Here is a 23,571-nt window from a genome sequence, read left to right on the forward strand (position 1 = left end):
GGATCGATAGTGAATCCAGTTTCCCGGATGTTGCTATTCGGGTTTCAACATGGCGACGGAAAAGTAGGGTTAGTATGTGAATGGCAGGATAATCTTTGCTTCTCTGCTGTCGAAGAGGGGAAAAAAAGTAAGGCGAAGGATCTCCACAGGTGGGCTATTGCAGCAAGACGACGATATTAGGTAGGGGCAGATGATTTTTTTGTTGATTATGTCATTATGTTAGGATATGTTTCCCTCTGACGGTTCAGCGGCGCGCTGCAGTTTTAGTGACCGAGGTGCTCGTGCACTTTGAAGCCATCATTCATAAGTTAGTTAGTGCCCAATTCTGGGCAAGTTTAGATAGTTACTTGGTAGTTACGGTGGCTGTTGGAAGGGTCGGGAATCAGTTTAATGTGGTTGGCTGTTTAATAAATGCCTTCTAGGAATATATATATATATTATTATTTTTTAATTACTGCGCTGTGACTCCTATTCGGCGAGTGTATCTGAGTAGCTTCGGTAACCTAGCTAATTAGCATTAGGAGTAAACGTGAAAGTCACAGCGTGAGAAACCTGTTCCAGTTATTCATTGGGGGGCGGTGAACAGTTTCTGTGGGGACTTAACGATGAAATCTTATTTTTGGTTACTGTGTGGTTGTCGGGATATGAAAAGTGAAGATTTCCCACTGAGCTTCCTGCTAACTTTTAGGCTAGCTAGAGTAGCCGGGGTTACTGAGTGACCGAGGTTAGCTGGTAACCATCACTTCTTATTTTTGAGCACGTAAGGCAGCATGTTCCATGGTTATTTAACTACGGAGCGATTCCAGATTTGATCTGTTAAATATAATGCTTTATTGGAAATTTGGAAATATCTAAGTAGGAGGCTGCGGTGGCTTCATCGACTTAACATGTAACACATTTTTGTCCAAAGTGACTTACTGAGGCGATGACTTTACACGTTTTTTTTTTAAGTTGTTCGGGGTTGGTGAATGTACAACATCAAGGCCCCAGTTTCTGTCAAGGGTCTGCGGAGCATCGGGGCGGATCTGCCCGGGTGCTCAAGTGGCTCAGTACCGAAGGGCCCTGAACAGTGGAAAAGTATTACATTTTACATTACATGAGATGTTTGTATGTATATATATGCACATATGTATACACACAAACGCACACATCTGCTTTCTTGCAATGGAAGGAATCCCTTTTCGGTTTGAAAACATGCAGGTGTGTCTGATTCGAGAGTGAAGTGATGCAAATAAGATAATGAGTATAGTTACAAAAACAGTTACGTTTTTTTAAATTGTATTTAATTTCATTTATTGACGTATTGTTGATATTATTGTAAACTTTAATTACATAAAGGTGGAAACGGTTGACAAATTTGTAATTACAGAAGGTCTGCATATTAAGGCTCTTAATCATGGCTGTTTAAATATTAACTGCATTACTTATGAATGACTTGCCGACTCGAGTCATTCATACCTAATGCAACAGACATTAAACAAAGTTCTTGTCTTCCAGTCATTTTGGATTATTTTAAATATTCCCATAACTGTTTCATGTGAACCACACGGTAAAGTGTATTCGTGTGTGAGCTTTCAGCTGGTTTCGCTTCAGCGGCTGCTTCCTTACCTCTCCTGCACCTCCTTTTCACAGGGCTCATTAAGTTGCCCTGGTTGCTGCCTGCTGTGCTGAAGGAGAAAGGCAGTTAAGTAGCTGGGTTCTGTGAGTCAGTGCACACATTACTTTGAAGAGCAAGACCCCCCCTCACTACCTGTCATTTTTAATACTGGGTGCCTGACTTTAGTTGTAGTCCCTGTGTGGTATCGTTTATCCAATCGGTAGTGTTATGCAAGTGGAGAGAAATTTACAAGAGCTCCACAAAACGATTAATCTATGGTTGTTGTCATTTATGGGTACCCCCGTAAAAATATTGCTTTTATGTCTTAGAGTGCATTAGAATTCTAACCCTGGGAAAGTCAGAGGAACACTGCAGGGCGTTAAAAAATTTTTTGCCGCATTGGAGAAATATTGTTTTCATTAGTTAGTGGTGTTCTAATAAAGATTTTTTTGCTTCCAGTCCGGGTAATTTAAGATTAGGTATCTGCCTGTATCAAGTCCCGATTCAGTTTTGTAAAACTGCCAGTACAGACGGTGTATTATTAGTTAAACCACTCTAACTGGAAAATGGAACACTTCTGTATTAAGAAAATAGCCTGCATCACAGCTTTCCTCTGATTTATTTTAACACCAAATACACTGAGCTCTTGCAAATGAAAATGCTGACCTAAGAAAAGCGCCTCTTCAAAAAACATCAGTTACATCTGTTCCTCTTGAGAAGTGGTTCAAGCAGCAAATTTAACATTCACAAAAATACCAAAGGTTCCTTGTATCAGTGGAAATCTGCAGTCTCTAACACTGTTGTGATTATGTAATGCAGGTAATATACTTATCCTCTCTGTTTAAAATATGCTTTGAACTGCTACCTTATACAATGTGAAGTGCGTTATGCTGCTGATAATATCGCCCAGTATCTCCTTTTGTTAAAGTAACAGCTGTCACTAAGGTTGTCTGCATGTTCCTTGAGTTAATGTCCGAAATTAAAACACCTATGATATTGCTGTAAAATCATTGATGAGTGTCGAAGAATTGAGGAAATCTAAACGTATTTTTAAGCATAACGGTTCATTTTACTAGCTGTGGTCCGCTTTTTGAGATCATAGTTGAGATCGAAGATGATTGCACTTGAGGAGGAAAGGTTACTTCATAATTTTTTTTAAATGGATTTTATTGCTAGTGGTAAAAGATAAATGTTCAAGAAGGTTATTAAAATCATCTTCCATCCCCACAATGTTTTTTGTGCATTTTTATGTTGCCTTTCCGCTTGGGAAGATGATCGTGCGCAAGCTGTGGAAGGTAACCAGGATGTTCTTCCTGTTAATCTTTTAAGAGCTTGTGGATTTTATAACAATTACCTGCATGTTCAGTGGAATCAGTGTTTAAATAAGAAGGGATCTTGTTAACCTTTATTTGTGTTGTGTATATATTTTAAGCTAAAGGTTTCCCTGAAAGAGAAGGATGGAATGAAAAACAGGTCAGGTCTGCTTTGGTATTGTTTCAGTGGGCAGAGTCCATTCTTTCTCATTCTCCATCAACCCTTTGCGTTTTTCCCAGGCACTCAGCAGCTGATAAATGTTCCAGACTGATCCCTTAGAGGTGTCTGCTGAGCTGCACGGCCTGTGCTGGGCACTCTGTGCATTCCTGGCATGCCATGACGCCCTCGAGTGTTCTAGTTGACCTCAATGTGTAATGAGAACCTGTACATTAATCACAAGAAATTTTATGGAGCCAGCTTGGTGAGCCGGTCTGGTAGTGAAAATAACTGAGCATGAATTTTTGTGCTGTTCCAACTGTGCCCTCTTGTGATCGTAGTGGGAATTGTTCTGGGTAGGGCCCTTTTTTTGTTTTTAATAGAAAAGTAAGAGGTTCAGACATACTCCTAAAGCACACCCGAGTTCTTGGTGGTCCCTCTGGGCCTGTCCTTACAGGGTTTCAGTAGGAATGGTAGGCCTGGCACTATGGGTAGTTAACAAGTAGTATTGGTTGCAGTAGACAAGCAAGGATGCAGGGTTGTAATACATAAAGCACTGATAGTACTGTCCGGGTTGAGCACATTCGAAAGTTGATGGTGGTTTACTTAATATCAGATTTTCAAAGCCAATTTCTTCTAGGGATTTGAAGGAACAACTGTAAGAAGAAAAGCATTACTTTTCATCCTGAAGTAGGTCCCACCTGGATAATATGCACTAGGAAATATCTTCTTGTTTTGGTTGATAACTGAGGTGAGCCATGGTTTTTTTTATGCAGCTCAGATTGTCTCTTCTTGAGAACCATCCTACAGTGTTTGCTGACCTATTGACTTGTTGGTTCAAACAGAAGGTTTCAATTAAGTTTACCTCTATGCCCCGACAACTCTCCCACATAAATCCACTTCTGCCTAGAGGCAGATAATGTAGCATGGAAATTAAAGAGAACTTATAATAGAGATGTAAAGAACTGCATGATTTTTTGTTTTTGTGTTCTTTCGGAGAGTTCTCCCCTAGCAAGCAGGTTACAGATCACAGCTGTGTAAACAGTTCTGAAGATGGGTTGGTTGTAAGGGGAAAAATGTGCAAGCCATTATGAAATTGCATCAACGGTCAATGCCAGTTAACAAACAGGCTTGCAGTACATTACGTTTAATTGGATGCCAACAATTAATCTGGTATTTTGTGGAACAATGTTTAAACACAGGCTGTGTGTTCAAATGCGTAATGTCTGAGTTTTTTCTTGTCTGTGTTGGGATTAGTGCAGAATATTGTGTGAATAAGCCAGTACTGTTGTGTATCAAGAACACAGTTCATCCACAGTGGGGAATTAGAGCATACTAGTCGTGGTTTAGTTTGGGTAAGTAGGGTGGTCTGCATCATTAGCTTTGCAGTGGTAGTTGCCCCTGGCTTTAGCTTTGGGCTACAGGGCCCAACACTGTGGATGAGAACCTTATGTGTGCGTCGGTCACAGCCTGATTTATCTCATTGATCCAATTTATTGCATGCTTGCACAGCTGTTACCAGCTCACTGAAAAGACTTGGTCTTAGGATTGCCAGTTTGATATCTACAATATCAGTAAATGTTCTTTAAAGGAAAAATTTGAGTTGCATTTTGCATTATTTAAAAAAAATGCTGCATAGATTAATGCAAAGAGAATAATTTTGTTTATTGTAATGGTGAGGCGCAGATATATCTTTAATAGGTATTTAATTCTAGTTATCAAGAAATTTCAGTCTCTGCACATCCATTTTCTGCTCTCCTATAAAAAATGTACATACACTAGGAGTATAAATCATGGGCTCCAAGGTGAATTGATTCAGTTATGATTTAGGAAACAAATTTGATAAATTGGAATTTAGAAAAAAAAAAAAAATAAAAAAAAAAAAGGAAAAAACCTTTCTGAAAGAAGTCATGTTTGACCATGGTAACGTAATCACACACTCTTAATGGAATACAAAGAAAGCAGAATCTCATAGCATTAAATTTGTTACTCTGTAACAGGAAGAACAAGCCCGTGTAAATTGTCAAAAAGGCCAACAACTGAAATATATAGCAAAAAAGCAAACACTTCAAGGCAATGCTACCTGATTGGCTGTTTTTACTTGCATTAACTAGTCTTGCTCCAATGTGGATATTTGCCAGGAGTGAAACTTGCTGAGCTTGTTGGCATGGATTAGCAGAATCAAATTACACCGTTTTTATTTTGTGGAAAATGAAAGATTAATCTGTGGACCAAATTTAATAATGAAATTTCAACATCATGTCACAGGCTGGTACTTTGAAAACTCTAAATGATATGAGCCAACAAAATCCTTCATCCTCTCCTAAGGAAAATGGTTGAACATCCAATATAATCATCTTCATTATTTTAGTAGTTGTGTTTATGGCTCTGTTGTTGCTAACTTTGTAACAACTTTTGTTTGTAATGTGCTACTTGCCATACTTGTATGAGACAAAAGTGTCTGTTAACTAAAGTAAATGTAGCGCTATATCGTGATACATTACATCTGAAAAGTGATTTGTAGATACCAGTGTTTCCCCTAGGTTTACAGCTTTGGCTAAAACCTGGCTTATTTAGTGTTTCCCGATTATTGCGAACCATCTTTTTTGCGCAGGTTACCCACCACTGTAAAGTATTACTGGATTACAAGTGCATTACATCAGTAAATCGTTTTGGTATTTAATCACTGACCATAGGCCTTTGTCTTCAGCCTGATTCACTGTTGCTTTCTAAAGGCATACCTTCACTTGGCCTGCCTATGTCGTACTTTGCCTCAGCACGACTGTCCCCCTCTAGTCTGTGCCCACATTGTACTTTACATTCCAGGACGCAGCACGCTTTCGTCATCACTGTGCGACTTTTTGTGTTGAAGAAAACATAAGAAGAAAAGCACCTTCACACAGCACAATGGAGTAATTAATGTCCTTATTTCATGGCTTATTTGGACTCATTTGGGCACAATAACACACGGTCCTCATAGGTTTATTGAGTATGCAGCACTGATTTTCATTTAACTGCGCTGCACATGTAAGAAGATCCCCCTATTTTACCAAATATCTGAGATTCTGTGTGTGGTGCATCCAGTTCTTCCTACATACTCTCATCAGCCCAAATTTCTAGCAAACGCGGCACCTCTGCTTAGAGTAAAGTGTTCCCTTTGCTGCAATGTTTAAATGTTTATCTGTATAGCCTATCTAGTCTGTTCCTTCCAGGTCCGGTTCATATATGGTATACATGAGCACATGTACTAGTCGCCTCATTGATGTCACGTCTGTCTTTCGTGCTCGGACACAGTTTGTGATCTCACTGGATGTGTAATGTGCCTGAGTCCAACTGAACCATGTCTGGACCCACTTCTTCAAGCGGGCCCAGGCATAATGTAGTGTACTGTGCCTGGTCACGTTATGGAGTGATCGCACTAGTCAAACAAACTAGATTTTGGGGGTCAGACTTGCTCGGGCACGGTACAGATCGCCTGGTGTGAGTACACGCTAAGCCTACATGAGCCCGAACGGTTAAGCACAATGCGAGCACAGATCAGTGAGAGAGTGGGCGAAGGGGACAGTCATTATTGGGCAGGGTAGAAGGCAACCGGGCCAAGTGTGAGTACGCCCTTAGTGACTTGTAGCAATTTCTTTACTTTTGTAGTTTCTGGTAAGTAATGTTAGTTAGAATTAGGGATTATAATCACACATTGATTTACTGCTCCGATTCACCTGGCTGGCACTACATGTGTGGTTATAGAAAATTAGCACCCTTCGGATCTGAGAATAGAGATGCACAATGTATTGGTTAACATCGATTTTGGCTGATATCCATTAAAAATCAAAATAAAAACAATGTGACATCATTCCACTAATTTGTCGGCACGCACGGCAAGGTTCACCATCAGCACCTCCACCCCCTACTTGCCAACTACACCATCAAAGGGAGCCCTCCAATAACTTAAATAGCCCGGGGGCCTCTGAGTATTGGTGTCTATCAGCAATATTATACAGAAATATATCGGTTACCAGTATTGGCCAAATTTTCCACATTAGTGCACAAGTGGTACTAATATACCTGTATTTCAGGCTGCTTTTCTCCCTCCCCTGTGCTTTGACAAGAACTCTGATTCAGGTATGAGATCCACTTTCTGCTCTCGGAAAATGTGCATATTCTGGGAAAGCAAGCTGTTGTGTTTGCTGAGCAGGTTTTTCTTGGTCATGCTTCTGGGGAAGGGAAATAAAGGCATCTCTCTTTGCTCTTCCTCATTTGGCACCTTGGTGCTGCCGCCCATCAACATTACTGCTGACTGATAACTTTGAATCATGTGATACCAGCCATTGGTGTGGGATTCTTGCTAAGATACTCTAGCAGGCAGAAGGTTTTTGAACACCACAGGTTTTTACCACTTTTCAGTTTATTTAATAAATTGCTGATTTTTCTTCTTATTAAGCATTGGAGTGAACAACTATAAATGAAAATATGTCAAAACAAGTTTCCTTTATAACATTGAAAGTGTATGTAACAGTGTACATCTAACATCAATTATCTGGTTATGTGTCGATGGCATAGTCTATTTCTAGGCTGTCCTTTAAATGTACCAGTTAACTGTTTCCTGTGAAACAGAGCAGTATTTAGTGTCCCTTGTAGAAATTATGCCTTGTTTTTTCTCTGCTTTTATAGCTGCTAGAAGAGGTTACTTTGAATCAAAGATGACATTTTCTTGCTAATAAAGGTGCTCGAATGGTGACCATACTGTAAATTTATTTAGCAAAGAATATTGAGTGTATTTTTAGCAAATGTCATTTGCATGCAAATGTAAAAAATGCAAATTCAAAGAGATCCAGATGTAAAATGCAGAAACTTTTTTTTGACTCCTAGTGCATGCCTACTGTAACCTGATTCTGAAGCCAAAGCTCCTGGACACAGTTGATTTCTAATTTCAGCTGGAAAAAGTAATTGAAACTGGTGGTGCAGAACTATATTTCCATTTATCAAATTTTCACGCAAGTGGGCATGTGGCCGTAGGATCCAGTAAGTGTTCAGAGTGGCCCAAGCCCCCGTTGCCAGGCCCCAGTTAATGGCTGTTTTGTGTATGCTCAATTCAGCTGTGTCTTTCCTCAGTGTGTTCACAGATCCTTCTTCTCCTAGTCTTTATCTGCTTCTCGCCCTTATTTAACCACCCTTTCTTTCTATTTGCCCATTTTTCACGTGCCCCGTGTCTTTACTCTGAGGGATTTTTCTAATCAGAGAATAATCTGAAATGATTGTGCTTTGGTGGTAAAGTGCAGTTCATGATCAAGGTATATCTTTGCCATTAACGGGTAAAAATAGATGTGTATGCATTTCATTTTTATTTTTCAGGTAGCTGATTTTAGGATTGAAGAAGTTCTTCAGTATGTCTAGTATGTCTGCTGATTTGTGCTGCCCTCTAGTTTTAACTCCTGGAAAATTTGTTTTTGTGCTTCCCAATGTTCAAAAATATGAAAAAGATAATTTTATGTTATGCTATGGATACGATTTTACTTGTCTTTGTCCCCTTGCTGAAAATATGTATAGCTGTGTACTGTAGGATCCTCTCCAAAACTTCGAAAATCCTTTCTTTTTGTGGAACCTTCATTCAGATTTTCTAAATGTATTTTTTCCACATAGTTACTGCAGCCTTGAGTGTCGTGGTTGAGATAGAAAGGTTTTATCTTGCTTTATAATGGCAGTCAGTATGTTCATTCCATAACCCTAATCCCACATTTGTTTCTGGAGTTCTGGATTTTCTAAAATTCTCCAGAGCGATGGAAAAGGTGTTCTGAAATAGTTATTTTGGCACAAAAATGAAACCTTTTTCGTTTTAATGTGTTCCAGTGAGCCTCTTGAATGGATATTACCTAACACATTAAGAGAACCATGTAAAATTATCCCTCTGACCAGTTTCCTTTGAACTTTACTGTGTTGTACTTGAACAGTAATGGGGAAATACTTTCTCGTGACTGTATCTATTGTGGAGGCGTTGGACCTGGGCAGTGTTTGACCTTTGCAGGTTCCACCTCCTGACCTGGGAAACTGCTCTGATTGGCTGCGGGGGTTAGCGCTTTGTTTGAAAACTGGAGGTCCAATCCACAACTTTTATCTGCCTCTCAATTTTTTTTCCATGTATTCTTAATACCCTTTTATCTGCAATTACTGAATGTTGATTGTTTGTCTGATAGTTTTGACAAACTTCCGTTTGATTTAGACGGTTTTATATTTCGTGACCTTATTAATGCTATCATTCGACTATTTGAACTCGAAGATGATTAGGGCCCCTTTCCGTGTGAGTATACCGTGAGGTAATTACCTAAATATATATTACTTCCTAGTTGCACCAAGCATGAGTGATCCTCGAGTCGCACTCATTCATACACCAATGGGACACTCTGTTCCAACTAGTTATTGTCAGTCGCAGTAGACCAAAGAATAATATTTCTTGAACTAAGTAAATAAAAATTACGCGAAGTAAGGTAACTCGAAGATTTGATGCTGGATACCAGTGGTAGTGATTCATGGCTGTTTCACGCGCGTTGCGTGTCGCTGGCACTCGCGCTCCGGCGCGCGGCCGGGCGTGACTCCCCGCCTCCCCCGCAGCCCTGTTGCGCGGGTGACGTCACGATACTGGGCCGCTCCGCTGAAACTACAGGAATGTGAGAACGCCGATCGCCGTCCGAACTGCTGCACTGGAACCTTTCGCACCAGCCGAACTTTATATTCCGGCACGACGGGAGGAGTCGTCGCTACGGTCTCAGGAATATGTTTGACGATTTAATTCACGACGGAAATATTTCAGTCCTTTTGTGGTTAATTGAAGAATCGGTTTCTTTGAAAGACAAGGCCCGTATGGGACTTTTTTCTGTTGTAGTATCAAAATGAAGCAGGATTTATTGTCTGTTCTAGTCAAGATTGAGGTAAGTGGTGAGTTAAGTGACGATCATTATCATGCAAACTTACCTGCTGGTGTACCTACATTCCCTAATGTCGTTGCATTATTAAACCCATAACTTATTTCGTTTCCTTTTTAGAATGAGTCAGACACTAAAATAATGTAATGTCCCAACGTTTACTTAATTTTTTTGTGATGCATCATGTGTTCTTATCTTCCTGTTTGTTTTATTTGGAACTATTTACGAAGTACTGTTTTTTCCCTCTACAACGTCATTTAGTGAAACATCTGGCTTTCATTCTGTCCGTTTTTCTTCATTTCACGTTTATTTAAACATACTCTTTATCTGTGGTTTAAGCATGACTAGTAATTTTGTTCTAACCAAGGGGAGGCATCCCTGCCTTCAGTTTATGATTCTAAAGCTCTTTTAAAGCTGTCTGATGGGTTGCACATATGTGTGAACCACTTTGCATTGTAGTATTTTTAATTTCGGGCTTTTTAAACAAATCCAGTTTCTTAGACATACAGATGTAAAGGCCAAATCAGGCATCCAAGAGTTGCCTCCTGATTGTATGGTAATGTAGACAATATATATATATTATCATTTCAAACACTGCCTCCAATGATAGCCCCTTGCAACCAATGGATAATTTCCATACTAATGAAATTTCTTTATGAATGTGCCTGTCATCTGCAACCATGCAAGACTGTCTTCCTTTGTTTGTACATCGCATCACTTCTCCATACCTGCGAGGCTGCACTAAGGAACACTGGAAAATTGGGCACTGGAACTTAATCAGTTACTATAATTGCTTTCAGGTCTCTTGACCATCTGGGGATCTGATGGCTACCAGGGGCAGCCTTCATAAATGGTTTGTGACTAAGTAAATAACAGACTACTGCGATAAGCAGTGCTGGTTTTACTTGTAGCCTCTCATTGGTCCCTGGTCCCATAGTTTGCTCTGTATTTAACATGTCTCAGTACCTTACAGTTGTGTATACAGTGCAATATTTGGTCAAGAAATAAGCTTCTCAAAGCTCAAGATAGATGAAAATGTCTGTGGATGTGACATTTTGGCGTTAATAAGGATCGAGGAGGAACAGTGACAGAGCAGATTTCTGTGTACATTTTTGAGTGCTGGAGTTTTCATTGGGCTGAAACACAGATGCAAGAGATCTAGACGTAAAACACTCGTTCTGACTTAGTTATGTATTCACAACCCTCATCTGGATAAGTGGATATGAAGATGAATAACTGAGTTGGCTCTATGCGCAGTCACATAAAACTTTGTAGCTACAGGCTGTATGGAAAATATCATTCTGCAGTAAAATGATGGGGCAAATATTGCTGTCTTCCAAGACAATGATAAATACTCTTCTGGAGACAAACAGGCTTTCCTCTAATATTTGCCTGTATTTCATATGATGCTCCATAGCATTATCTCACAGTCACCATGCTGTGTTTCCTAGGCGATGTGCTTTGTTGGCTCTTGCCAAACATACTTTTTGTTTCATCTAACCCAGCCATTTTTCACTGGATCACTCATTTTTTGTTGCAAATAGAGGTGCCTTGATCCCACTTTTTCAGGGCCAATACGATCCCGATACTTGAACAGAGGGTATCTGCCGATATGAGTACCAAGCCGATACAAGAGCTCTTTTTAAACTAGTGAATACAAATGGGAAAAAAGTGTCAAAAATGTTTGTTAGCCTAATTAAAGATGCATAATGTACTGTTCCACCTCATTTGTGCATCTTGTTTTTTAAGAATTTTTTGAAGCTTTTGCAGTTCCATTTCAATATCTTTCTAGTGAGTATACACTAGTAGTGAATGTTTAAAATGTCCCACAGCTATTCTTCCACTGGCTTCCAACAGCGTTACTTACACTTCATTGCGATGGCAGTCCATCCTGTAGTGAGTGTGCCAAACAGCACAAGCTAGCGACTCCCAAATTATCCACTGCTTTTATTCATATTACTCGTGTTGTTTTGTACAGTTGCGTGCACTTTTTGTAGGATCTTCTACTAAATGCTACTTCCACCTGTCAAAGTTTTTTTTTTTTTAGATTGTCCCAACAAACTTAGTAGAAACAGTCTCAGCCAGACAGACTCTGTGTATTGTAATGCTTCTTCCATTTCTTCATGACGGAGCACCTTGAGCTTACGGAGTGTTATGCTTTTGGACCCCTGTAGTCTGTGGTGTTAACTTGACCTTTGTCTTTTGGTTTTCATGTTGCCTTCAGATTTCAGTACCTGTGGGACCTCATGCACATGTGTGTTTCCCTTTAAATCTGTGATCATTTATTATGAACCGCTATTGCACACTGGCAAAGGCCACTCAAATAATTTGGTGTTTTTGTAAGGTAAAGTGAATTAAAATTTCACATGGGGGAAAAAAACAGAACAATTTTATCCAATAAAACGTGATTTTATCAAGGCCCAGAATATTTTTTGCAAGACACCATAAAACACTTTAATGGCTATTTTGTGCAAAAGAACAAACAAGTGAAGTGTTTTAAGAAATTGCCAAAATCAGCAGCATTTGTACTGAAGCACATGCTGTGTTAGCCGCTGACTTAGTGTGGTCATTCAGCATCAGGTTTGGCACATCTATTTGCTGGTTGTGTTTTAAGTTTGGAAGTTTTCTGTAGTTAATTCTGTAGATGAAAGTTAAGCAGAAGGTTATTCATCCATTTTCTAGCTGCTTAACGTGCACAGAGTTGTGGGGGGCCTCGGCCACCCAGTGCATTACAGCACTCATATGTGCGCTATGGGCAATTCACCAATGCCCAACTGCATGGATTGTGGGTGGAAGCTCTGCAACACAGGGAGCATTCAAACATAGTGGTGTACCAATGTGAAAATCTTGGCTGTTACTAATAACATGTATTTTTGTCTTGTATTACTGATACCCTGGTCCAGATTACACCAGCTCTGGTGAGATGGACTCATTGCTAAGACCAAAATCATCAGCTTTGTTATACTGAAATCGGCTACGCTGTTGGAAACATCTAACATGCTGACTCCTTTTGAGATGAACATTCGAGTGTGTGTATGACTGGAGCAAGCCAGAAACAGCCTCTGTTAGTTAGTCGCCAGGCGTGTTTGCCAGGAAACTCTGACCAGTCTAAAAAACAATTACAGTTATTGGGGTGTTTATTGCTACATCGCTACATGTTACCATACTCAGTAGTAAAGAACATGGGATGTACATGGCATTTAGCTCATTGTGAAAATAAATATGAACTAAAACAATTTGCAAATAAGCGTCTTGGATTTTTTTTTCCCATACATATGAAGACGCATTCCCCTTGTTTACAATTGTAATTGTGTTTTAATAATTTCAAAACAGCTTCTGTTTTCCTTGCTGTACCGAAAATGCACCAAAATCTGAACTCAAAACCGAGTTTTTAGTCTTATGGTGTGTGGTTTTTTTTTTTTTTTTTTTAAACCACAACTGTACAATTTCTGGAGACCTTATTCCTGGTTATAAAAGCTATTAGATAGTGTTTGGACCCAATTGTGTGGTGTTCAGTAAAAAAATGTGTTGCACGATTTGAATTTCATTCAGCCTAAGGATTCATGGAGTAAAGCGTGATTTTTAAAAAAATTTTTTTTTTAGATTAAAATTCACATGGAGCTGCTTTCTGGATAAGATCAAGCAGCACATGCAGGAAAAAAAGAAAGCCAGCAAATACCTCTGCTCCATTTGACTGATTTTGCTTTGAGTGATGCTAAGGGCACCTGTGTTTGGATTTCTGTTGCATGTTTTGACGAGACATGCTGATTGTTGATGGGTATTGATGATTCCTGTCAGTTTCTTTAGGTAGAATTTGTTCCTGCAACTTTCAAGTGGGCAACACAGGAAACTATATACGCACCAATGAGAATCAGAGGTCTGGCAAAATGAAACTGCATTCTGTGCAGTGGGTACAAATTGTTGGGGAGAGTGATATGAAGGTGCCTTAGCAGCACCTTGCATATTTACTTCAGTCAGGGAGCACAGGCGGATTCAGTAGTTGCTTTTGTCAAAAGTTGGTGAAACGTGCAAGGCCTAAGACAAAGGTGAAGCCTCTAGCTCACTCCAAAAGTGAAGCCTCTAGCTCAGACATTACAATTTCTTTAACATGTTTATTTAACTCTAGTATCAAGTCCATCTGTGATCAGTTAGTGCAGATAATAGGGATATACATATATGAAATTGTGCAAATTTGCCTCTATTTCTACAATCGATTAGTTTCTAGTGGCAAGTTGTGATCCTTTTATTCTCAGTTGCACAGTTAAATTTGTGATTTTATCTGTTGGTATCTATATCATGTTTGTAGCTGTCACAATAATCGTGATCAACTTCCGTACTCTGGAGTTTTGTGTTGGTTTTTGTATTACAATGCCTGGTTGCCCTCAGGATTTCAGCCCTCCTGCTATTGGCCTCTTGTTTTACAATGACTCATCCTTCATGCAGTTATTGTAGTTACGCCTGTCTTACTTAAAAGTACTATGTAACAGTTTACTAATGGAGCATTAAGTATATCAAACACGTAACATCTGTGGCATTGTTCTGTACCTGGTACCATTTTTAGTTGACTTCTGTCTAAAGAGAAGCTACCTCATCCCATCTGTGAGAAGTAGTGCAATAAAATGACTTCTCACAAGGCAATTTGCAGCAGGGACTAGGAGGAAATTGGGTGTTTAGGGTACTTTGCAAGGAGTTTGTGGAAGCATCCAACATAAATATTTGAATGCCAAGAGTAGCTTTGAACCTGGGTCACCCATGCGGTGACCTTGTGATCTCTTGGGTGCTCTACTAGAGGAGCACGGTCGCACAGCCTTGCCTGCACACTGTAGAACAGCTGTTGCTCATTGTTTGTACAAAAAATGTGCTGAGCTTCACATGGTTGGGCTTCTGTTGCAGTCCTTTCTGTGATGATTGATTTTTCGATATTCAGTTTTAAAACAAAGCTATTTCAGAGACATGAAGAACATCTTGTATCATAGACTCTAAAGACACTGAAGTCTCTAGTGTACCTTGTTTTTGGGCACTGCCTTTAATTGCAGTTTGGTTTCTTTTGTAGTTGGGCCTTAATTGAACATTCTTCTTTATTTTTATTATGTTTTTACTATGTTGATGTGCCAGCACTTTTGTGGTAAATATTTGGATGGTAAGTCAGTTTCTGCCTTGGGCTGTTATGTCTGCTTTGGGGAGGGCCTCATAAACTGAGTGGGAATTCTAGCTTATAGGGCAGTTTGATCATTTTTTTTCCAAAACTGGGTGTATCTGCACAGTTTGCTTTGATCTTCCTCCACTATTCATGTATCTCAGTGGTATGCTGTTCTTTTAGAATTTTTAATAATCTTTCTGTTTAATGTGTAATGTTGAGATGTTTTCCTCCACAAAAGAGCTCCATGCACCAATACTATATTACCCTCTAAAATTTGAGTACTATCTATTTAGTTTGAAATGGCGATCTAAAGTAATGGAATTTTCAACTTTTACAACTTTCTGTTGTGGAAGGTTTATCTCGGGTGTGCCAAGTTCTGTTTTTGTTGGAGTGCCCTGTAGTGCACGGGCAGACTGGTCGCATTCCTGATTGTGGGGGTAATTCTTTAATGTGATGTCCTCTTAGAAATCCCATGGAAATTGTCATTGATCAGCAAACTTTTTTTTTTTTTTGCTGTGACTAGCATCCATCAGTGCTGTGGTTTTGGCAAAGTACTCGCAGGAATGATCAAACTTTCTGAGTGTGAGTTTGATACACATTTTAGTGGAAATGGTCCTGCATGTATGCTTCTCTATATGAGGTATCGTGGTCTGTTGGGGAGGATTTCCCCTCCCCAGCCCAAGTGAAAAATTAGGGCTAGCAGCTCAGTTGGTGCCAGCCGTTTGTGAAGAATCCTCTGCCCTGTCATCAGACAGCAAGTTATTAATGCTTCTAGATCCATCTGGTTGTCTGAGTTGATCATTTACATGCAAGCGAGGGCTGAAGGAATCATGAGTCTCCTTGTTACTGAGATTCTCCTGCCATTTACAATTTCCTCTATCCATCCATCCATTTTCCAAACCGCTTATCCTACTGGGTCGCGGGGTTCCGGAGCCTATCCCGGAAGCAATGGGCACGAGGCAGGGATCAACCCAGGATGGGGGGCCAGCCCATCGCAGGGCACACTCACACACCATTCACTCCTATGGGCAATTTAATAACTCCAAATAGCCTCAGTATGTTTTAGGACTGTGTGGGGAAACTGGAGTCCCTGGGGGAAACCCCACAATGACATGGCGAGAACATGCAAACTCCACACACATGTAACCCAGGCGGGGACTCGAACCCAGGTCCCAGAGGTGTGAGGCAACAGTGCTAACCACTGCACCACCATGCCGCCCCCAATTTCCTCCATGTAAATTATTTTCCTCAGTACCAGTAATTACCAGCCATTTTCTTGTAGATGATTTCACAATTTTGTCATTGTATGCGGGTGGAGAGCATATATATGGTTTTAAAAAGTATTTGATTGGTCTTTTTCAAACTTTGCGTACATTGTATGGGTAATCTGGAAGATCTGGAACTTATCAAATTTTGAGACAAATCACTCCAGAACTGAAGCAGCACCACATAGATATGTTGGTGTCCATCCATCCATTTTCTGTAACAGCTTGGCCTATTCAGGGTCATGGGCCTGGAGCCTATCCCGGAGGCCTCGCGTGCAAGGCAGGGAACAACCCAGGATGGGTCGCCAGCCCATCACTGGGCCCACTCACACATGTGCACGTATGAACAATTCGGTGACTCCAATTATAACTGCATGCTAAGCATGTTTTTTGAATTGTGGGGGAAGTCAGAGTACCTGGAGGAAAACCCCACATTGACACGGGGAGGACCTGCGAACTCCAAACACATGGAGCCTCGAGGGAGACTCAAACCCTGGTCCCAGAGGTTTATTACCACTTCACATATGGATGAAGATCCACACCTGATTTCATTTTCAGACAAATCACACCAAAATTTAAGCAACTATACTTGGTTTATAAAGTTGTTTTTGTGATTCAAATTGATTATTTGCATAATCCTATGTTGACTGATAAAATCCAAGTTTCAGTTTTTCCAATGTAAGCCTTGTATAGTTTATAGCAGTTTCTCATGGATGTGTGAAGCTTTAACCCTGCTAGTGTGACGTGGCCGACCTTGTGCAACGAGATCTGGCGACGAAAACGGATTTCAAAAATCGTGTATAGGTGTTGATCTGGGTCCTATTCCATTTTGAGACAAGTTTCACCAAAATTGTCACTTTGCATCACTTATGGGTCACACGTAAAAGGACAGGAAGATGCAAATCTGCTGAATATAATTGCATTGAGACGAGTCACACAAAGTTGGACTTTTAATGATATTTTTCAGAGGTAGGGATAGTTTACGGGGGCAATTGGGGGTGTGAGAGGAGTAGCGTTTAGATGGGGGGGGCGTGATACAGCCATCTGGGGATTATATTGTTGTTCTGACAGCATCTAGTTTTGTAAAAAAAAAAAAAAAAAAAACAACTCCCCTTAACGTATTTCAAAGGTTACTGGTAATTTTGAATGCTTGCTAAACCCCATTTATCCAGCCTGAAAACACAGGCTAATCAACATTAGGGCTTCCTATTGGCAAACGCAGCATAATCCTGCACTAAAACACTGCTTCTGAGAAATGAAAGGCGCCTTTTATGTTTGTTTCATTTTATGAGAGGTCAGTTAGGGCAGATCTGCGTTTGTTGTGAACGTGGCAGCGGCGAACTCCCACGCATGCGGCCCCGGACCTCCAAACCTTGGCCGCCCTCTTGGCCTTGCCGTTATCGGCTGCCAGCAACCAACCCAGACGGAGAGCTGGAACCCAGTGAACCCAGTGCGGTTACTGCCAGTCAGCTGTTCTTTTCTGGTTTTTAAATTTTTAGAATCACATTTTAAATGCTTTTTTCCCCCCCAAAAAAATTTTTGTTAACTTTATGGCTAAAGCAGACTAAAGACTTTATTGTGTTGCAAGTTAGTATTTGATTCTTCTGCCTTTACTGAAACAGAGCAGGTTAAGGGCCTCTTTGGGGGTGCAACAAGCAGGTACGCCCCAGTAATATATATGAAACCAAAAATATTCAGTAGTTTCTTAATATTAGCATCGTGTAACATTGTGGGTGAATCCTTCAGCCTGCCGCCCCACACAGGCTTGCAGGTAGAACTGATTCATTGACAGACTTCAGCTTTGACCTTGACCACAGTTTACATTTTGCTTTTAGTGAGCAAGCCTGCTCTTTCTTCTTCTACAATGTTAATATGCCCGAGGGGGGTTGGGTTGCGAGTTTTTGGGTCCTACTCGTCTTTTGTCATGTTTTTTTTCTTCATTTCTTTGTGTTCCCTTTTCCCTGTTTTTGAATTATTCTGTTTAAATGATGCAGGAATGTATCAGAACACACCCCTGTGAAGCACCTTGGGGCATCGCTGTTGTGAAAGGCGTTGTATAAAAATAAATTGAAGTGAATATTATGTTTAGCTATACACTCAGATTCTGACACCCTGTCCCTTTTTTTTCTTGGCAGGTCTGATGCCCGGCAGCCGTGATGTTCACTAAGAAGAAGAAGCAGCGCATCCAGATCTCGGCGCCCTCCAATTTCGAGCACCGGGTGCACACGGACTTCGACGAGCAGGAGCAGAAGTTCGTGGGGCTGCCGCGCCAATGGCAGAGCCTGATCGAGGACACAGCCAAGCGGCCCAAGCCGTTCATCGACGCCACAGTCATCACCAATGTGGAGCCGCGCAAGGTGAGGCAGCAAATGAAGGAAGGCCTTCTGACGATTTTGTGGTATTTATAGCCCATGTTTGACTGCTGCATTAGGTAGCAACGAACGGTCCTCTTTCTCTATGATACACTTCTGGTTGGGAAAAGTTCTTTAAATGAAAATTCTAGGGATGCACCGATTTTACTATGTATTTTTCCAGATCTATAACGAGTACCGATGCTGGCTTTCTGGTATTTACTGATACCGATACCAATTAGGGCTGTGCACCATCTAACAAAAAAAAATTCAGTATTTTAACTTTAAAATATTGGGAAGAACAATGATATTGATTTCCCCTTCCACCACAACACCAAGTGGGACCCTTAAAATAAACAAATAAATATATAAATACACGAGAGAGCCTGAACAAAACAATATGCGGACAATCCGCTTTTCAGCCCGCGCTTCAGACTCGTTACCCTGGAGGGTAGGTGGGGTAGGTCATAGTAGTGCTGATCATTGTTTTCCACCGACTAAAGAGCAATGGATCCGAGGGTTAATTATGATTTTAAAATGTGTCACTCTAAAGCAGCGGCTCTCAAACGTTTTATACCCAGCACCACCTCAGAAAGTATGGCGCCGTCCGCGTACCACCATTACAACCGTGCCTGTCAGGTGCCGGTTAAATGGTTCTGCTACTTTCACTGCACAAGGTTTATCAGTTGACACTTTCCCTCTCTGCTAGTGTTTGCTGCACATTTGATTGTTGCAGAGTGTTCCTGCTGGTGGCAACGTCATGGTCCCCTTTCCTATGTTTAGTTTTTGGATGTCAACCTGATTTCATATCTCCTCTCCATAGTTTAGTTTAGTGGAGCACAATTTGCTGCCCACTATGCTTTGGTTTTAACGTTGTCTTTGGTGTGGAAAAACTTCAGTTATTTTGTAGTATTTGTTTTGCTCATTAGTGATATTGCTGATATGGTTATAGGTTTCCGCACATTGTCATGCGGCTGAGTATGAGAGTTATAGCCCCTTTCCATTGACCGCTTAACTGTGTCCCGTCAACTTAAACCAGGCATTTGTTGGCTGATAATTGTACAGCCCACCCATTGTGCAGTTCAGTCCTCTTTTCTCCAGTTGTATACTCTTATATCCTTCCATTTTCTAGGCAGACTTAGACCAGTATAACTGTACTTTATTTCACTCTGTATTGTCAGTTATGGTTATTGGAGAGTGAGAGATGGTATAAAAAAACATGGTTGAAACATTTAAATGCAGCAGAGAGAAATAAGTTTGTTTATGTAATTTCTCAGTTTTTAGATTCCTCTTTCTGAATGTGTAAATGATAGAAGTAGGCTTTTCCTACCAGAGTAGCATACAGCACTGTGCTTTGCTTACATTGGGCTTTGCAGTTTTCCTGCTAAGACTTGTGCCACTTGCAGTGGTCAGTGTTTGTCAGGCAGGAGGATGTTTTGCAATCCAGGTTTGTTCTGCAATTCGTTGGCATGATCTGGGTTTTAAATTTCTTGTTATTTTCATTAAATTGCTTGTGCTGTGAGATGCTGGTGTTGATGATGACAACATATTCACGAGAGGTGTTGAATATCAGCCAAAGCACAAAGTAGAAGATAAAATATGCATTGCTTCATGTCAATTAACCACACATCGTGATTAACATTTCTTTGTTGTTCTATGTTCAATTCTTAGCAATAAAGATACTTTGGCTTCATTTTCTGTCCTCCACTTTTGGCTTCAGTTCCTGGCCCTGCTCCAGTCCATTAAAGCATGCATTATGAAAGGGTAGCTTCCCAGGTGCATTGTGGGTATCATTTAAAATCTACCTAGCATTGTTTCCACTGAATGGGGTTTCAATGGCACCTCAGTTCCATGTGTGTGAGGTTTCTTGACCTTACCGATACTTCATGCTGCTTGTGATTTTTTTTTCCCTAGTGAAGGCTATCAGTCTATGTAACTGAAATCTAATGTCATAATAGGCTGAAATAGGCTGTAAAGTGCAGGTTCAGAAAGTACCAATCCAGATCAAGATCTTGTTTCAACCAACCAGTTGAGTATAGCGAGTGACATTCATAGAGTACTCAACTGGTTAGTTGGAACAAAATCTTGGTCTGGGTTCGTACTTTTTGCACCTGAACTGTCTATCTCTGGAAATATCCCACTGTTCAGTGGGAGGGAATTCGAAATGATGGCTTACATTTTTCCATGTATGTGGTACTTGTGATAAATATAAGCAGGTAGTTATAAGCAGGTGTAACAAAACTGTCACTGCAGCTATCCGTAGTGTGATTCACAGCAGAGAATTGTCTACCCCTCTTTTCCAGACCATCGTCAGAGGCAGTAAAATTGGGGTGGACGGCTCGCTCACATGGCTACTGGACGAGTTCGACACGATGTCGGTGACGCGCTCCAATTCCCTGCGACGTGGCAGCCCACCCACCCAGCCTCGCCGCGGCTCAGGCTCCTCCGGCGGGGGAAGCCAGGAGAATGGGGAGCATCTCCACAGGCCGGGTGGTCACTCAGATCACCGCGGAGACAGTAGGGAAAGGTATGAATGCTCTGTTCGGAATGTAGCCAGCTGAACTCAATTTTGATGCAGGAAAGTAAATATTTAACATTGTCGTGTGTGTTAGCAGCGTCGACCAAGGGAATCGTAGGGTGGAATCATTTGGTCTGGCTGGGGGAGCACATGGGTTCCTGTGTCAGTTCTGCTTTGCTCTTCCCATAGGGAGCGGCCGGCACAGGAGCCCACAGCTGGGGATTTCCGCCATTCCCAGAGATCGACCCCCACGCACCGCGGTGATGCTCGGCCCCAGCAGCAACCTCGGGGGCAGGAGCCGGGCCGCCACAGAGACAGGGAGACCCCAGGCTCAGTTCCTCCTCCGCCGCCCCCACACAAGGACAGAGAGCACCGCAACTACCCAGACGCCATGCCAAGGAGAGAGGGATCCTCAGACAAGCGGCCCAAATCCAGCTACACGAACCCCGACAACAGCCCTCAGTCCCCTCGAGACAAGAGACCCCTGTCAGGGCCCAACATCCGTACTCCAAACCTGCCCGTTACGGACGGGGTGATGAAGACTGCACAGCAGACTGGCCGCCCTTTCAATACCTACCCCCGCACCGAGAGCGACTCTCCCCGGAGCCCCAGCCACCAGGTATTCATCAGTACAGCCCCCAGGGCACGAAATGTTCTGTCCCCAGCTGTTTCTAATCCGTTTTTATGTTTTATTTTTGTGATACCTTATGATCCGTTATCAACCTAATCATAAGCATATGTTGGAATGAATGAAGTCAAGAATACAAGAATATCCTTTGGCTGTGTAAGCTGAATCAGAAGGAGTTCACACTTAAAAGCGGTTTGACTTGGCATGGTGCTCACAATGACATAAACAAGCAGGGAATGGAGAACAGAAAAACATCTCGCAGTCAACAGGCAACTCCCAACCAACATAAAATGCATGAATAAATCTGCGGGGCGGGATACCAACTGTGGTAATCGTGCGCATTCGTATTGGTGGGTGTGTGCTGTTGATTGTTCAGGAGAGCCACTGCTCACGAGAAGCTGGTGCTTTTGTGTCTTGAAGCTCTTACGGAGCAGGGAGAGGCTGAGAGATGCGATGGGCAGGGTGGGAGGGACGACAGTGGTCCTTTCCCCCTGAATTTAGGAATGTCTGGACAGATCACAACCAGTGATGTTGTGAGCAGTCTTGATGTTCTGGTGTGTTGTTCTACCCTGTGTTTTTTGATGCATCCAACTCATACAGTCGGTGATTCAGGATGGATACTAGAGGTCTGTGATCTAACGAGGCGTCAGCTTTTGGGATGCGTGGCTGTCAGTTTTGTTTCGGGATAGGGTTCGTTTGTTTATTTGTGCGTTTGGGTTTTGGCTGAATTCAGGTTTCAGATTTGCTGGTACTCTTCGTGCTGGGTCTGGTTCGGTCCCAAGGTCACTGGAACGGGCTTTAATTTCAGGTCCATACAGGTCTCAAATTCAGTTGAAGCTCTTCACTCAAAATCCCCCTTCAACAGAGTTGTACAACTATAAAACTGAAGGACTGCTTTCATTAGTATTTGCCTACCAAAATATTAAAAGACTTGCGTCCAGTTATGCAGTGTACGTTGTCACATTTGCAGCATGCATGGGTCTGAAGGAAACGTGTGGGTAACTTCTTAGTAACTTCTTGACTTGAGTCCCAGAGTTTTTCCATGATTTAAATTCTCTATTTGAAAGTAAACATTCTTGAGAATTTTTATTGTTATTTTACTAAATGACTCTTTGTGGAGAAATAAAAAGTAATTAACATTCCCTACTCGAGAGATCCAGATATGTGGAAGTGCCTTTAGCCTTCCCATAGAGGCAAACTAAACAGTTTAAAAGTGTGCATTTCTTTATTTTTTTTTTGCTGATTGATAGTTGTACTAACGACTATTCAGACACTAACTGGTCAGGTGTCGATCATTTTTATTGTAGCTTTACAAATTAACTAGAATTAATCATAGTTTTTATTAATCTGTTATAGAACCTTAAGGAGTAGCTGTATGTAAATGCTTTTGCCAGAAACTATGTCCAATAGAACAATTTCAAAAATGATAAAATTTGTCCAAATCGTGCAATGGATAAGAGATCCACTTTTAAAAAGCAGGACAAACATCAAACTCTGAAGACCAAACGTGAACTGAAGTCAGTGTCAGACAGTAACAACAGAGAATCTCTTTGCTGGTCTGTACATAATAACTGTGCGGATTAGTTACTTATTGTAAATAGTCTTATTCAAAATGTATTTTTCGCAAGCAATTTTTGTCAGAAAGACCCGTAAACAAAAATTTCCAGCAGGGAATTGTTGGACAGGGG

General features: G+C 41.2%; 1 protein-coding gene across 2 annotated transcripts in view; it reads left to right on the forward strand.

The window, feature by feature from the left end:
* Positions 1–23,571, forward strand: part of pak4 (p21 protein (Cdc42/Rac)-activated kinase 4) — a 31,341-nt gene continuing 7,770 nt past the window's right edge. The window contains exons 1-4 of one of the 2 annotated variants that reach the window (XM_048981339.1): positions 1–180; positions 18,522–18,743; positions 21,041–21,264; positions 21,445–21,874. In XM_048981339.1, coding sequence (XP_048837296.1) covers positions 18,543–18,743; positions 21,041–21,264; positions 21,445–21,874 — 855 coding nt within the window. In that variant the 5' untranslated portion in view covers positions 1–180; positions 18,522–18,542. Of the gene's footprint in view, positions 181–9,683; positions 9,988–18,521; positions 18,744–21,040; positions 21,265–21,444; positions 21,875–23,571 lie in introns of those variants that run through there. The other variant, XM_048981340.1, reaches the window with a different exon arrangement.

This window comes from Brienomyrus brachyistius, chromosome 17 (assembly GCF_023856365.1).
Source record: "Brienomyrus brachyistius isolate T26 chromosome 17, BBRACH_0.4, whole genome shotgun sequence".
Classification (NCBI taxonomy): Eukaryota; Metazoa; Chordata; class Actinopteri; order Osteoglossiformes; family Mormyridae; genus Brienomyrus; species Brienomyrus brachyistius.